The sequence below is a fragment of the Acinonyx jubatus genome, chromosome D3 (assembly GCF_027475565.1).
Source record: "Acinonyx jubatus isolate Ajub_Pintada_27869175 chromosome D3, VMU_Ajub_asm_v1.0, whole genome shotgun sequence".
Lineage (NCBI taxonomy): Eukaryota > Metazoa > Chordata > Mammalia > Carnivora > Felidae > Acinonyx > Acinonyx jubatus.
In genome coordinates this window covers 55960727-55976055 of record NC_069392.1, presented here as the reverse complement: position 1 = coordinate 55976055, position 15329 = coordinate 55960727, and the positions used below count along the sequence as shown (strand labels likewise).

Genomic DNA, 15329 nt, shown 5'->3' with positions numbered 1-15329 from the left:
TTTCTTATTTATTTTTGTCTCCTAAGCCATTTAAGTCACATGAAAACATCCTAAAGGAGGGTTATATTTTATACATGTATATAAATATATTTATATGTACATATTATGTATAATATGTATTACATACTGTTACATTTTAAATATTTAATCTTGGACAAGAACCATATGATCCTCTCAACAGATCCAGAGAAAGCATTTGACAAAATACAGCACCCTTTCTTGATAAAAACCTTCAAGAAAGCAGGGGTAGAAGGATCATACCTTGAGATCATAAAAGCCATACATGAAAGACCAATGCTAATATCATCCTGTGAAAAACGGAGTTTTCCCCCTAAGGTTAGGAACAAGACAGGGATGTCCATTCTCACCACTATTATTCAACGTAGTATTGAAGTCTTAGCCTCTGCAATCAGACAACACAAAGAAATAAAAGGCATCCAAATCGGCCAGGAGGAGGTCAAACTTTCACTCTTCGCAGATGACATGATACTCTATATGGAAAACCCTCAAGATTCCACCAAAAAACTGCTAGAACTTATCCATGAATTCAGCAAAGTTGCAGGATATAAAATCAATGCACAGAAATCGGTCGCATCCCTATTCACCAACAATGAAGCAACAGAAAGAGAAATCAAGGAATCAATCCCATTTACAGTTGCACCAAAAACCATAAAATACCTAGGAATAAATCTAACCGAAGAGGTGAAAAATCTATACACTGAACGCTATAGAAAGCTTATGAAAGAAATTGAAGACAAAAAAATGGAAAAAGATTTCATGCTCCTGAACAGGAAGAATAAATATTGTTAAAATGTCAATACTACCCAAATCAATCTACACATTCAATGCAATCCCTATCAAAATATCACCATCATTCTTCACAGAGCTAGAACAAATAATCCTAACATTTGTATGGAACCAGAAAAGGCCCCAAATAGCCAAAGCAATCTTGAAAAAGAAAACCAAAGCAGGAGGCATCACAATCCCAGACTTCAAGCTATTCTACAAAGCTGTAATCATCAAGACAGTATGGTACTGGCACAAGAACAGACACTCAGATCAATGAAACAGAATAGAGAACCCAGAAATGGACCCACAAGCACATGGCCAACTAACCTTTGACAAAGCAGGAAAGAATATCCAACAGAATAAAGACAGTCTCTTCAGCAAGTGGTGCTGGGAAAACCGGACGGCGACATGCAGAAGAATGAACCTGGACCACTTTCTTATACCATACACAAAAACTCAAAATGGATGAAAGACCTCAATGTAAGACAGGAAGCCATCAAAATCCTCGAGGAGAAAGCAGGCAGAAACCTCTTTGATCTTGGCTGCAGCAACTGCTCACTCAACACGTCTCCAGAGACAAGGGAAACAAGCAAAAATGAACTATTGGGACCTCATCAAAATAAAAAGCTTCTGCAGAGCAAAGGAAACAATCAGCAAAACTAAAAGGCAACCAAGAGAATGGGAGAAGATATTTGCAAACGACATATCAGATAAAGGGTTAGTATCCAAAATCTATAAAGAACTTACCAAACTCAACACCCAAAAAACAAATAATCCAGTGAAGAAATGGGCAAAAGACATGAATAGACACCTCTCCAAAGAAGACATCCAGATCGCCAACCGGCACATGAAAAAATGCTCAACATCACTCATCATCAGGGAAATACAAATCAAAACCACACTGATATACCACCTCACACCTGTCAGAATGGCTAACATTAACAACTCAGGCAACAACAGATGTTGGTGAGGATGCAGAGAAAGAGGATCTGTTTTGCATTGTTGGTGGCAATGCAAGCTGGTGCAGCCACTCTGGAAAACAGTATGGAGGTTCCTCAAAAAACTAAAAATAGAACTACCCTACGACCCAGCAATTGCACCACTAGGCATTTATCCAAGGGATACAGGACTGCTGTTTCAAAGGGACACATGCACCCCAATGTTTATAGCAGCACTATCAACAATAGCCACGGTATGGAAAGAGCCCAAATGTCCATCCATGGATGAATGGATAAAGAAGATGTGGTATATATACACAATGGAGTATTACTTGGCAATCCAAAAGAATGAAATCTTGACATTTGCAACTATGTGGATAGAACTGGAGGGTATTATGCTAAGTGAAATTAGTCAGAGAAAGACAAACATCATACGACCTCATTCATGAGGACTTCAAGAGGCAAAACAGAAGAACATAAGGAAAGGGAAACAAAAATAATATAAAAACAGGGAGACAGGGAGGGGGACAAAACAGAAGAGACTCATAAATATGGAGAACAGAGGGTTACAGGAGGGGGTGTGGGAGGGTGGATGGGCTAAATGGGTAAGGGGCATTAAGGAGTCTGAAATCATTGTTTTACTATATGCTAATTTGGACACAAATTTAAAAAATAAATAAAATTTAAAATAATAAATAAATATTTAATCTTGGATTCTAGGTACAACCTCATCTGGAGGTGACATCACAAGTCCTTCCCATGAGGCCCAAGTCAGCAGCGCCCCCATCCCCCGCCCCTTGAGCGGTACTCCATATCCCCCACCCCCCCAAGCCAGATGCCACAGCCTGGGACCACTTAAGAGTCCTGATGAAGGCCAAGCCTGGAGTCAGATCCCAGAAAGGCCTGAACTGCAAACTCTGGATGACAGCTGAGGAAAGGCAGGGCTACAACTTGAACCCCAACACCAAACTGCCTTGGGAGTTGGGAGATGGGAGGATCACCATCCCAATACCTGCAGCAAAAGCATATACCACCAGTTCCACCCTTGAGAAGCCTGGCCTGAGCTCTTCCAGGCCATCTCAACAGACATGTCTCACTTCTAGAATCTACTATCTTCCACCAAAAAAAAAAAAAAAAAAAAGTCCACAGCATGAATCTCATCAGTGACTCACTCTGGCCTTGGCAATTCCCAGCCAGGACAGCTTTGTGGAGCTCCTTGTCAAGTCCCTAATGGGCTGGTAATTGTTTTTATGGCTTTCTGATGAGGTGTGAAGTGCTCCAGGCTCTCTACATGCTTCCTTGTGGCTTCTGAAGCCCAGGAGCCACTGCCCAGTGATGGCAAGAAGCACCTAGTCTACCCATCCCCAACCTCACCAGCCCCAAGACCCAAACTGCAGAACAGGAGGTAGAAGAAAAGCTAGTGCATGCATTTTAGTGCATCACTTTAAAGTACCATCATTTTAAAGTACCCTGTGCCAGGCAAGTCATTAAAAAATCTTCCAGATACAGTCCACTCACAATTACTATTCCAGGTTATTTATGTGTCAAGAGTTTACCATCACTAGTGGAGTTGTAGACAAAACAAACATAAGTTTCTATTTTTTTGGTGCAGTTTGAACAGCTTATCCAATCATTCTGTAAATATCAACTCAGAATATTTTGACTACCTTTATAGGGCTTAGAACATAATTTTCCACTTTCAAGTTACACAATATAACTAGCACTTGGTGTTATGTTATGGTGTTTTCACTCCTTTTCACACACCCAACTGTCTTATTTAATGGCGGAGCACATGCTCAGAAGCTTCACCCTCCCTCTCGGCGGTACCTTCAGGAGAACACCATCTGGGGACACATAGAAGGGTGCCATCAAGCTGCCTTCACTTTCACAAAACCCATTTAGTTTCAGTGAAGACTGGAGTATTTCAGCAAACATGCTGATCATTCGATGCTTGCCCAAAGTGGAACACCCTACAATGTATCAAAACCAGGATCGCTGAAGAGAAGAAAACCACAGAGTGCAAGGCCACTAGTTCAACAGGAATTGTGGACTCAGGACGGCCAACTCCATCCCACAGCATCAAGTAACATGTGAACAGAAACATATTGACCTGTAGTTTCAAACCTGTCGGCGAAGCAGAAAAGGGTAGGGGCTATATCACACATTAAACACCTTAGTTGAGCATTATTTGGGTTTTATATTTAAGAATTTGACAATGTCTTTCCCTAGTTTAATATTTAATGCCATTCTGAGATCCAGTTCTGGATAAGGAAGGTCCTTCAAGAATTGGGGGCAAGACATACATGGCATCCAAGTGAGTTCTGTCTCTAAACATGCCAGACACTCCCCAAGTACCTTCCTTTGAGAACCACTGGGCATTCCCATCGCTCTAACAACTTGTAAAGCAACAACACACACAACTGCTAAGAACGATGATGATATTTACCACCATTTGCCCCAGGTAGTACCCCTTGGGCACCATGCTTGCACTGTATACATACTAGCTTCATCACTGCCAGGAGGGGGGCACCAGGGCTCCCTTGTCCTTCCCGTTATCAATAAGCAGACAGACCTAACAAGGCTGAAGGTGGGAGAGGTGGCAGTGGATGCCCCAGGCCCCACTCACAGTGCTCTGGTTGGCACACCTGCAGGCCACGAGCGGTCGCAAGCGCTGTGCTTCTGGATCCACGCCGTACCCCACAGAGCCCGGGGCTCTCCTGCAAACTCTTGAAAATGACACTCTGCCCACTCCCCCAGATTTGTTACTTTCTATTTACTTTCGCGGTCTACTTACTGCCTTTTCTTCCTAAGAAAATACCAAACAAATTCATTTCTGAAATAAATGCATTAAACACACGTCAGTAGCATGACCCTTTTAGCAGCTCTTTCGGGTTCCTGGACCAGATCGCAACATAGGCGTGTGTAGGCTTCCCCACACCACATACCAGTTAGACACCAGCTAAGTGCCCTACAATTCAACTCAACTTGGACACCATCTACCTGTGGAGAACTTCAAGTACCACAGGTTAAAGGATCAGTCTTACAAGACTGTGCACCCTACTTCAAACACTAATAGTCAACTCAGGTTGTCATCTGTGCCCCTGATCTACCAGCTTTTGATCAGAGGTTCGAATGAAGTTCTCGTTGAGTTTGATGAATTCGATACACAGAACTCAAACATTTTACTTGACTACCAGTTTATTATAAAAGGATGTAACTCAAGAACAGCCACGTGGCAGGGACGTATAGAGAAAGATATGAGAGAGGGGTACAGCCCCTCCATAATCTCTCCAGATGTGCCACTCTTCCTGAATTTCCCTGTGTCCGCCAACCAGCAAGTTCTCTGAACCTCATCCTTTTGGGGTTTTACGGAGCCTTCATTATAGGCATGAGTGATTGAATCACTCACCAATGGCTAAAAGGTCAGGGATGGAACTGAAAGTTCTAAGCTGTCCAATCACATGGTTGGTAACCCACCCCATCCTTAGGTGGAGATCAAGCCACCTCATTAACAAAAAGAATATTCTGTTGCTCTCCTCGCTTAAATTTCACAGGTTTTAGGAGCTTTGTGCCACAAACAGGATCAAGTTCAAATATTTATCCTATATCACTATCACAGTAGGTTTCTTCAATCAACAAATACTATGGGGTCTGCTCCTATGGTGTGGACACACAACAGCCCACCTTCAAATGCTCAAGAGCTAACTGCTACCTGGAACATAAACCCTACCCCCTAGATCTTCCCAGGTAAGGACCAGACCTCCACACCAAGAGCAGGAAGACTCCCAACCTCCAGCCCAGAACATTGTGTTCCTTTCCAGGAGTTCCAAAAGCCAGAGCTGCCAGCATGTAGTTCTGGTCAGTTAGGAGCCTTAGTTTCCAGGTCTTCCCAACAAGAAGTCCAAAATGAGAAGCCAAGTCCAGCTGATCAAGATGGAAGTCTGAAAAGGGATGCAGAAACTCTGGCTTCTTCTACAGCAGTTAGCAGCCCGGCTTGGAAAAGGGAGTTTCAGCTGCACAACAAAACATTATCAGCTCTTGAAGGATGAAATCCATTTTTGCCTCAGATCCTAGGACCATCTACGAATCACACCAGAACTGCACTAGAAAACCGTCCTTCGAAGCCTGGTGAAACTTTGCTTTGGGAAAGTATTTTGGAAGCCCTATCTAGAGGTTTTGTCAGCACTTCAGACCTCTCAGACCAGAAGGGTTGCACCAGGCTCTGTAACCATGTGTACAGAAAAGAGCCGAAGACCATTTAAAAATGTCCTAAAAAGCAAAGGAACAGGCAGGTACAAAGAGCACTAGTCAGGAAATTAAGAGAAATTCAGGCCTTAGTTCCCCCACCTCCCAGGATGGGACCTTGATATCACATCCAGATCTTCTGGAGGCCTCAAGTCTCTTAGCCCCTCCCACAGCTCCAGAGGACTAGTGAGGGTCTGTGGGACCAAGGGTGGGTAAAGACCCAACTGCCAAGGTGCCACTCTGTGAACATGGTTTACGTTACTTTTTTAAAAAATGGCCAAGATTAACAATCTACAATTTTGTAGACTTCTTCTCCAACTACCTTTGTGACATTTTACAACTTGAAATACTTGCAAATACATTATCTAATTTCCAGGGTGATAGTAAGTCGGCCATTGAATCTAAAGTGGAATCTTCTTAAAAGGCTAAGAAATGACTCAAATATCAACCACCTAATGCTGTACATCGTCACAAAGATTTCCCTGAATCCATGTAAAATGGATCCCCTCCTGCCCACACCATCACAGCCGTTACTAGGATGCAGATAAATCACATCACCTCACAGTACATTGAACAGAATGTTTTCTTTTTTTCAATTATACTAACACGATTGCAATTACGCTCACCTTTTTTATTTTCTCCTTTGCTGTTCTGTCACTATTACCCTGGCATGTGAACTGAGACTTCAGCACTTATAACCAATTCCCAAACACCTTTATCTCCTTTGAATTAGATCTTGAACCGGCTGCATGTTTTGACTCAACACTAATGTTTTCCATGTGTTTTTATTCCCAAATTAAAATACTTCCCATTTGGTATTTCTAGCGCAACAGCAATCAGTAAAACATGCCCAGAATCCCCACCCAAGAATCCATTTTCTCCAAGTCCCTCAACAAGACCCGAAAAACATAGGTGCCCACCCAATCCTTGAAGAACCTCCACGTAACAAGGTATCTGCAAGCCATCCGACCTGCTATCAAAATCTCTAGTAACCAGACAAATCACTTTGTTTCCTGACATGCTTTTACTGTTCCATGAGCAAAAATGAAGCTGTTTCCTCACGGGGAGAGCCACAGGTGCAGAGAGCTCGCCACCAGAGGCTGCATTACATTCCCCAGGCAGCTCAGAGCCGGAGGTAAAAAGCGTCTGTAGCAACACTCTAGAACTTGTTCAAAAGCATGGTGGTTTCCTTCTCAGGGGTTGTTTTTCTGGATAAAACTAAAGGTTCTGCTGGACAGCAACTTTGGAATCTAGCTGACAAGTTTGAACCATATGCTGGCTTGTAACATCTGTTACAGGTCTCCCCACTACTATGACTCCATTCTCCCAAGTCAATTTCTGCCAAAATTTCATGTTCCTTGTCAAGGATGTAAGCCATTATTAGGACAGTGCAAAGTAAACATCGGTAATGGTTCTAAGGCAATGCTCAAATTTTATACAACAAACTAGGGATCTTCAGAGATCAAAGGTGACAAAGAAGCCATGAATAATTTAAAGAAAGTCAAAAGGGGAGAGTAAGGACACAAATGTGACCTTAAGAGACCTTGTGTAGGTGCTTTTCTTTCTTGTGGGTCAATCCACATTTGCTCAGATTTCCTTCCTCTTAATTCCCATAGCTGACCTGAGTTTCCAGCTGGATCTAGAAGGTTCCCAGGCAAATTCTCTCATAGGTGCGTCTCCTTTTTTTTTATTCACACCCTGTATTTATGTTTACCGGCATGTCCGTAGATAGTAGAGTTATTCTTTAAGTTCATTCTCTACATGTTTTTAGTTTGGGGCAACAAACCATTCCTGACTTCTCTGTGTACTGTCCACATCTTTATGTGGATAGATTTGACAGAACTGAATGGCTAGGAGTATTTAAACACCAGACCCTGGGGCAGTTTAACCACCTAATGGAACATTCCACATCCTACCTCTACCCTTTCTCCCTTGGGGGAGAGGGGTATGGGCACATCTGTCAATCACTGTTTGGCCATAAGGCACCTTAGCGGTAGCCACCCACAGAGTGAAGAGTCTGACAAGCTGACTTCTCCCAGCCCAGACCCAATGGCCTTCTAGACACACGAGCATTCTGTGGGGTCTGCACCTGGGGGCTGAAGTAGATTAATAGGAACCAGATGATGGGAGGTATTTATCTGATTAGCCCAGAGGGCCCATTTTTACCCAGATAACAGAACTCTAGGTAACAGCAGGTCACAGACCTGATGGGGTGTAAAAGGGAGATTTAAAAAGATTTATAAGCACTAAAAGTCTCCTGTAGCAAAGAGAGACTCAGGATTTCAAATCTGAACACAATTTGTGCCAAGGCAGTGGCTAGCCTTGGCACAAGAAAGAAGGCTGGGATGGAGGGGCACCTGGGTGGCTCAGTTGGTTAAGCATCTGACTCCTGGTTTCAGCTCAGGTCATGATCTCAAGGTTTCCTGAGTTCAAGCCCCATGTAGGACTCTGAACTAGCAGCATGGAGCCTTCTTGGAATTCCCTGTCTCCCTCTTTCTCTGCCTCTCCCCAAATAAACTTTAAAAAAAGAAGGCGGCTGGGATGGGAGATGGGCTCCAGGATTTCTGGACAACCAGTAGATCCCTCCATCGAAGGACAGGAAATGTGACCCACTGTCCCTAACCCCACAAGGGAAGACTATGACCAGGAAACTAGGAGCCTAGCCACTGTGACATCCACAAACAGGGCAGGAGGAAACCTCTGCCAAGGCCACAGAGTAAAGGTAAGAGAAGAAGCTGGCACCTGGGAGGACAAAGGACTAAGTCAGCAAGAATCCCAGGCCCAAGACTTGAAGTCAGACACATCAGGGCAGGGGTGCCAAAAGGAGAAAGAACGGCTGGGGTGGGGGGCTGCTTCTGGTCAGAGCACAGCCTACTTTACAGTTTTCCCAGTCACCCAGCAGGCCTTGGGGACCTGCCACCTATAACATGGGGCCAGCAACACCTACATGGACAGAGGGGCAGCACACCCAAGCTAGAAGGGCTCCACATTCACTGCACAAGCCTCAGGTGTCTCAGCACCCACCGTGCTAAGGGGCACCTCATCTTTACTAGCTAATATACAAATACCACCAGGTGTTAAGCCCAAGAGGGTCCAAAAGGCATTTTGAGGTTTGCAGAAGGAAACCTAGCTTTCATGGGAATTCCAGAATCAAGAGGCAGTGAGGACCACATTGGAATCCAATTAACAGTCCAAACCCAGTGTCCTCTAACAGCCCACCTGAGGAGCAAGTGCAACATCAAAAAAGCAGCTGTAGGGAGGCCTCCGTGCAGGGCCAGGAGGGCTTGGCCACATAAAACCCCAGCTCAAACTTTACAAGCCACTCAGAAGTGGGCAAGTGGTACTCTGCCCGGTCAGAAAGCTCAGCAAGTGGGGAGAGAATAGGAGCCACACTGATTCACAGGCTAAACAAGGCAGAGCCTGAGAAAAGGATTAGAGAACAAAAAGGGGGGGGGGGGGGTGGTCAGGGATCATGGGTAGAGTTCCCCTCTCCAACTTCTAAACACAGAACCCATACTGTAGCCAGAGAAGATTCAGACACTAGGCAGAACCTGTAGCTCACCGGGAGCCCCTGAGCCATCAGGCACACCACACAGACTCTCACACCACCTCCATCACTACCAACCAAAGCCAGCCCTGATCCAAGACCTTTAACCATCAAGGCTGCACACAGCCACAGGAACCTTCTCAACACCATGCCCCAGGGAGCAGCCCCCTCTCAAACAGCTAGCACCTGAGCTGAATCCCCTCGGTCACTCCTGCACTAAAAGATTCTTCTTGAAACGCTGCCCACTCCCTCCATTTGTCATTAGCCCCATTGCTGGAACAGCACAGCATGAAGCACAGAGCCGGAGGACTCCACTCCGGAGAGGAAAAGGCCTGGCAAATGCTATATGGAAGCCTCATTCTGTTGTCTATGTTGCTGGAAATGGACTACTTTTTCATCCATGGATGAAGCAGCCTTCTCCAAATGTGCTTTTCTCGCCCTACCAATGTCCTCTCTCAGTGATTTGGCCTTTTACGAGCAAGGAGACTAACCTCATGGAGAGATTAGCCACTTCAGCTACCTCACCAGTTTCTGCCTTCCTCGCCTCTGTCTTCATGGGCAGACCTCATCATCTCCTAGGTTTTGGGGAAACTCCTCTAAAGGCTCTAAAAATCCTTTGTACCAGGTTGTTCTTCACAACTACAATCAGAAATTACACTTTGCCGTCTTAAGCCAATGTATTCTTTTAATTCAATGCTGGATATCTCCAAGTGTCCACCTTACAGGTTGCAGACCATCACTTGACAGGGTTTACTTATTCTCTTAACGAGAAGACAGGGTCTGGTCCAGAAAACTGAAGCAGAAGTTTTAAGCCCAACAAAATGCTTTTGAAGTAAGCCAGTAGAAAACCCTCAGAAAACACCTTTAGGATCCTAAGGATTTCAAACCCTTTTTGTTTTTAAATCCTCAATTCCATTTATTATCCTTACAATTATTCTGCACCTTTTCTCTTCAAGAGGAGATTGAGTCATCAGAGCCAGCTGGGCCTCTGAACATTTTTCTGGTGTCTGGAAATAAGATCACTTGCAGGGACCAACTAATTTATTTTCTCTAGCTAACCTCATAAAAATGCAGACTTTAATGCCAATCAGGTTTTTTTTTTCTCCATCCGTATCTAAGTTCATGCCTACAACAGGACCATCGGTTTAAGGGACGGAAGCTAGTCATGCATCGTTTGCTGCAACATCTCATCAAGTGGTCATACCCAAAATGTACAAAGAAATAAGAATGAGGGTGGAGAAGAGCAAAGAGGTACAAATAGCTTAAGGGTCTCTCTCCACACCGAAATCCTATTCCAACTTCCTGCTTCAGCACTGCTGTGCTATCAGAAAAGGCCTCTGTTGGCTGCCAGCCATGACCTTCAAAGCAGCATCCAGTGGCCTTCACTTTTTGGGAGATTGGCTCGGTTGCTGACCACAAAGGCTCCACGCCACTCTTGTCCCAACTGGGTACAGAGTTCCAAAGTTAACACTGGAGAATTCCAACGGCAGGTCACCTCCAATTCATCAACATGCAGTCCTGGATTCTAAACATTCCTATACTTAATAGGAAGTAAGAGGATTGTAGGGTGTAAAAAACGTTTTGGAGAAATGTACTTGATAGCATTTTAAACCCGAGCCCAAACCGATCCTGGATCCTTCCAGCCCAATCGTGTAGCAGGAAAGGGGTCGTTGGGGAAGTGGCATATGGTGCCAGGCCTAAGAACAGTCATTGTCTGATGTCTGTAATAGCTTAACCATGGCTTATATGGCAAGGATGGAAACCATCTGGAAAAGAAACAAGGACTCAACCAACTGTTATGAAAAAGGTTTTCCCCCCACTTGTCATGTTTTCTTTTTCTCCTTTCAACTGAAGATTGTTCCAGGTTTGGTTTATCCATCCCAAAGAAATCTCATCTAATACTGCCATTTGGAAAGGAAAAGAATATGTCACAATGGGGGTTGGTATTTCATACACATCACACATACATTCCATTTTCTATACATAACCAAAGGATAATATTTAGTGCTGTTACAATAAATCTATTCCAGATCTTGCCAATAATAGGTAACGGAACAAGAAAGGGTTTTTTTTTTTAATACAAAGGAAAAGCTTTGACTCTTGGGTACCCATGTTAAGTTATACAGTCAAGCCCTCCCATCTGACACAATTGGGGCTGAGGTAATGAGTGGTGAGAACTAATTAAAGCACAAAATCCTTTTAAGGTAACAAATACCTTAAAACTTTATTTAATCTGCAGCTATCAAAATTGACCATCCCGGTTTGCCTGTTATGAGATACGGCACGGTAAGGGTGTACACTTTCACACCCAAGCTATGGGTGTGAAAAGGTCATTTCAAGCTATGACCTTTCTTTGACTAAGAGTCTACTAACTAGAATTATCCGTGGACCTTCTGTCATGAACGCCTCCAATGATGTGGTCTGGGATTTCCAATCCCCGTTTCTGTGAAATCGAGCAAGAACGGAGATACTTGTGAAGACTAGAGCCCTTCTGGATTTTTTCCCATGTTCCCCAACTCTTAAAAGATGTCCCAACCCACCTATGTTGATGAATGCTTTGATAGTAACTAGGTTTGAATCTTGTCCAAACTATTCCATGTATTTTGAAAGCAGTGATTTTTATACTCCTGTTTAATCCGTTTATAAGATATTCACCTACTATTTCATCCCATTACTTAAGTCCAATAGCAAGCGCAATGGGCATAAGGAGGCTGGGGAACAAACACACCGATCCTGTCAGCACCTGGTTCAAGCACTCCAGCAGGAAGGCATGTGTGTCTTGGGAGAGCCCTGGACCAGCTGCTGGTGCTCGGTGTGCTATGGGGATAAGTTATGTGTTTTACATGCCACATGTATTACACGAGACTGTAGAATACCTAGGTTAATGCAAGTCAATGGCATAGCTGTTTAAAAAACTGTACTTGAAATATTTATATTCCAAAAAAGTGCATTTACCTAACAGGAATTAGTTCATTAGGATTCTGATCTAGCCTATTTTAGTGTTCATCTGCTTTGCCCTGCCTACTCTCATGGGAAATACCAATTCATATTCCTGTCCCCTATCTCTACTGGTTATCAGCTATACTTCAATATTTCACTTCAATGGTATTCAGCACCTTATATATTGGAATTTGCTCTAGATCTGGATTTGGGGGAAGGTGGGGTCATGCCAAGTCCTAGGTCACAGACCTTTTCATCAGGTAGATTTACATATATAACTGGAAAAAGTGTCAAGCAGGTGATAAAGCTAATGATTAAATATATATTGCCTATTTTTATAGTACAGAGTTCATGGTCACTCAGTGCTACAGGCAGCTGACACGTCAACAGTCACTACTGAGGCTCCTACAGACCTCACTGTTTCCAACATGATTAGGAACCCTCCCACCCCTGAGGTGTAGGAGTCTGCTATACAATTACTCGCTGGCCACAAAAGTTGTCACCAGAGACCCTAACCTCCTTGCACACCTAATACCAGATGACTTTAAATTACACAGTTGCCATGTACATTCATCCCCTCCCTCCCTCCATCCCTGGTTCTCCAACAAGGAAATAGGAAGTGAAGGGACCAGAAACCATCCCTTCTACTCCACTCAGTTACCACATCCGAGGTATAGACTGGGCCTCTAGAAGATGACTTATGCTCTCTTAATTAGTGTCCTGAATTAAGACCACAACCTGAATAAAAGCAAAACTATTCAAACATGGAAAATTTCTACGTATAAAATAATTTATAGTTTTTTTTCTTCTCTTTATGTTACTAGATACTTGCCTCAACTTGACCCGATGCCAGGAGGAAATCAGGCCCCGGTTTTAGATACCTTTTACATAAAAATTGGCTACGTCACATAAGTAACTGCTTTCGTTGCCATTCAACCCACATGTATAGATGGGGAAAACAACAGGTACAGGAAAATGGCTGCAGGAATGGCCCCAGTAGGGTTCTGGTATGATCACTGGCAAACCATTCTGAACCACAAGTACATCCACTTGACACGATATTGCTTTCAATCTACAGACGCCCCATCCTACACTGACCTGAGATTTCCCTGTCACCTGAGCACAGCCTGGAGGCTCAGCCCCCACTTCTTCACAGCGAGCTTCATGGAGCCACCAGAAGGCATGTGAATATCACTTCAGTTGGCTGGAGGTTCACACTAACACAACCCCATCAAGAATCTCATCAACAATCTGTCTTACCTCAAGCTCTGCTGACTAACCAAAAAGCAAAGGAAGTTGCAATGAAACAGTGCTTCAAAAACTATTGCCAAAAATGACTTCACTAAACTAATCACCTGTGGTAAGGACTAACCCCAATGAATAGCATACTCCCAAGTATTTTATTGGGATTAACATTTAGATGACATTTCTTATCACACATTTAATCACTCGAGGGCCGATGGCAAGTTCTCCTTCTGCACCTGTCACTCACCAATGCAGGCATGGACCCTCACGGACAGCTGTGTCCTCAGGACGATGCTGTGCTTTTTGCCCCGCCTAATGGAGACAGGAGACAAAATATACATGGGTATCAGAGTAGTCACCAAAAAGACACATACATGCTATCAATCAGCTTTAAGGTTCTGGCACACCCACCTCAAAGAGGTTCTAGATCAGCAGGGACCTGTACAGAACAAGAATTTATCCAGAAATAACATGTCACAGGGCTTTACAGAAAATGAAACAATCCAGTTTGATTCTGTTGGATGGGCACACAGCTTTTATTACCAAACCTGGTCAACTCATCCCGTCCACAGAGTCTACACATACCCATGCTGGGACAATTTTAAGATCTGTGCCCAAGTGAAATCCCTGGAATAGGACAACACAAACCTGCTTAATCATTCCCCTGACCACGTTTACATTTTTGGATATAGAAGAAGGGCATACACAGTGGAGTCACCACGAAGAGCTGGCTTGCTGTCCATCAGGGCAATACTGTTACAGCTTTTACTCTTCGCTCACAGGAAGGTGGGAGTCTACCCAGTAGCTTACAGGCTATTTATTCTCAGGAATGCCAATTTACGCCATGCTTTGTCTCACCTCCTCCTCTTTCTCACTTCAGGGAAGCAACCAGGATGGCCCTGTGCCCCAACTCTGCTCCCGGGGTTGGGGGTGGGAGTGGGGGGTCCTCCCACCCTGAGCTGAGGACTAAACCACATAGCAGTTAAGCAGATATATGGGAGAAAAAGCAGACCTGTCTACCTAAGGGTAGCAAAGGCTTTGAGATTTGGACAAAGTGGGGAGCCGGTGGACAAAGATGAAATGGAGCCAGCCAACCAGCACAGTAGCAGATAACCTGCTGGCTCTCGAAACTGCTGAACCCCCTGCCATCCCTCTCTGGCAGCTCCTTTATCCCCATCAGGGCTTCCCCTACAACACAGCCTGACAGTGCTTTCCTGCTTCCTGCACTTGTGGCTGTGTTGGAAGGAAGGGAACAAATCTGACCAAGGCACATGGTTAATATCGTGGTTATAAATTCACAATCACTGAAACAGTATATTTTATTCTCGAGACCAGGTAAGAGGACAAAGAAGTACGGTTTTTAAAATGGTTTCTTTCGAAGGAGAAAGGAAATCCCCTTGCATAGTCCTGCAAGAGGAGGCAGTAGCCTCCACCCCAGCAGCTGCTCGTAAGCACAAGACCTACATTTATGGTCCCTTCAGATCCCTCCTTTCTACTTTGTGTTCATCTGATGCTTTCACATTTGCCATGTGCAAGGCACTGGGCTCAAGGAGCTTGTAACAAATACACAACACTTGACCCATCTTCACAAGGTTGGATTCCTATCAACCCAGACTTCAAGACTT

General features: G+C 44.1%; 1 protein-coding gene across 10 annotated transcripts in view; it reads right to left on the bottom strand.

The window, feature by feature from the left end:
* The window catches only part of FHOD3 (formin homology 2 domain containing 3), a 468859-nt gene that overhangs the window by 383566 nt on the left and 69964 nt on the right, over positions 1-15329 (bottom strand). For all 10 annotated transcript variants that reach the window (XM_027068795.2, XM_053206689.1, XM_027068790.2 and 7 more), the window contains exon 3: positions 13952-14016. In XM_027068795.2, coding sequence (XP_026924596.1) covers positions 13952-14016 — 65 coding nt within the window. The remainder of the gene's footprint in view (positions 1-13951; positions 14017-15329) is intronic.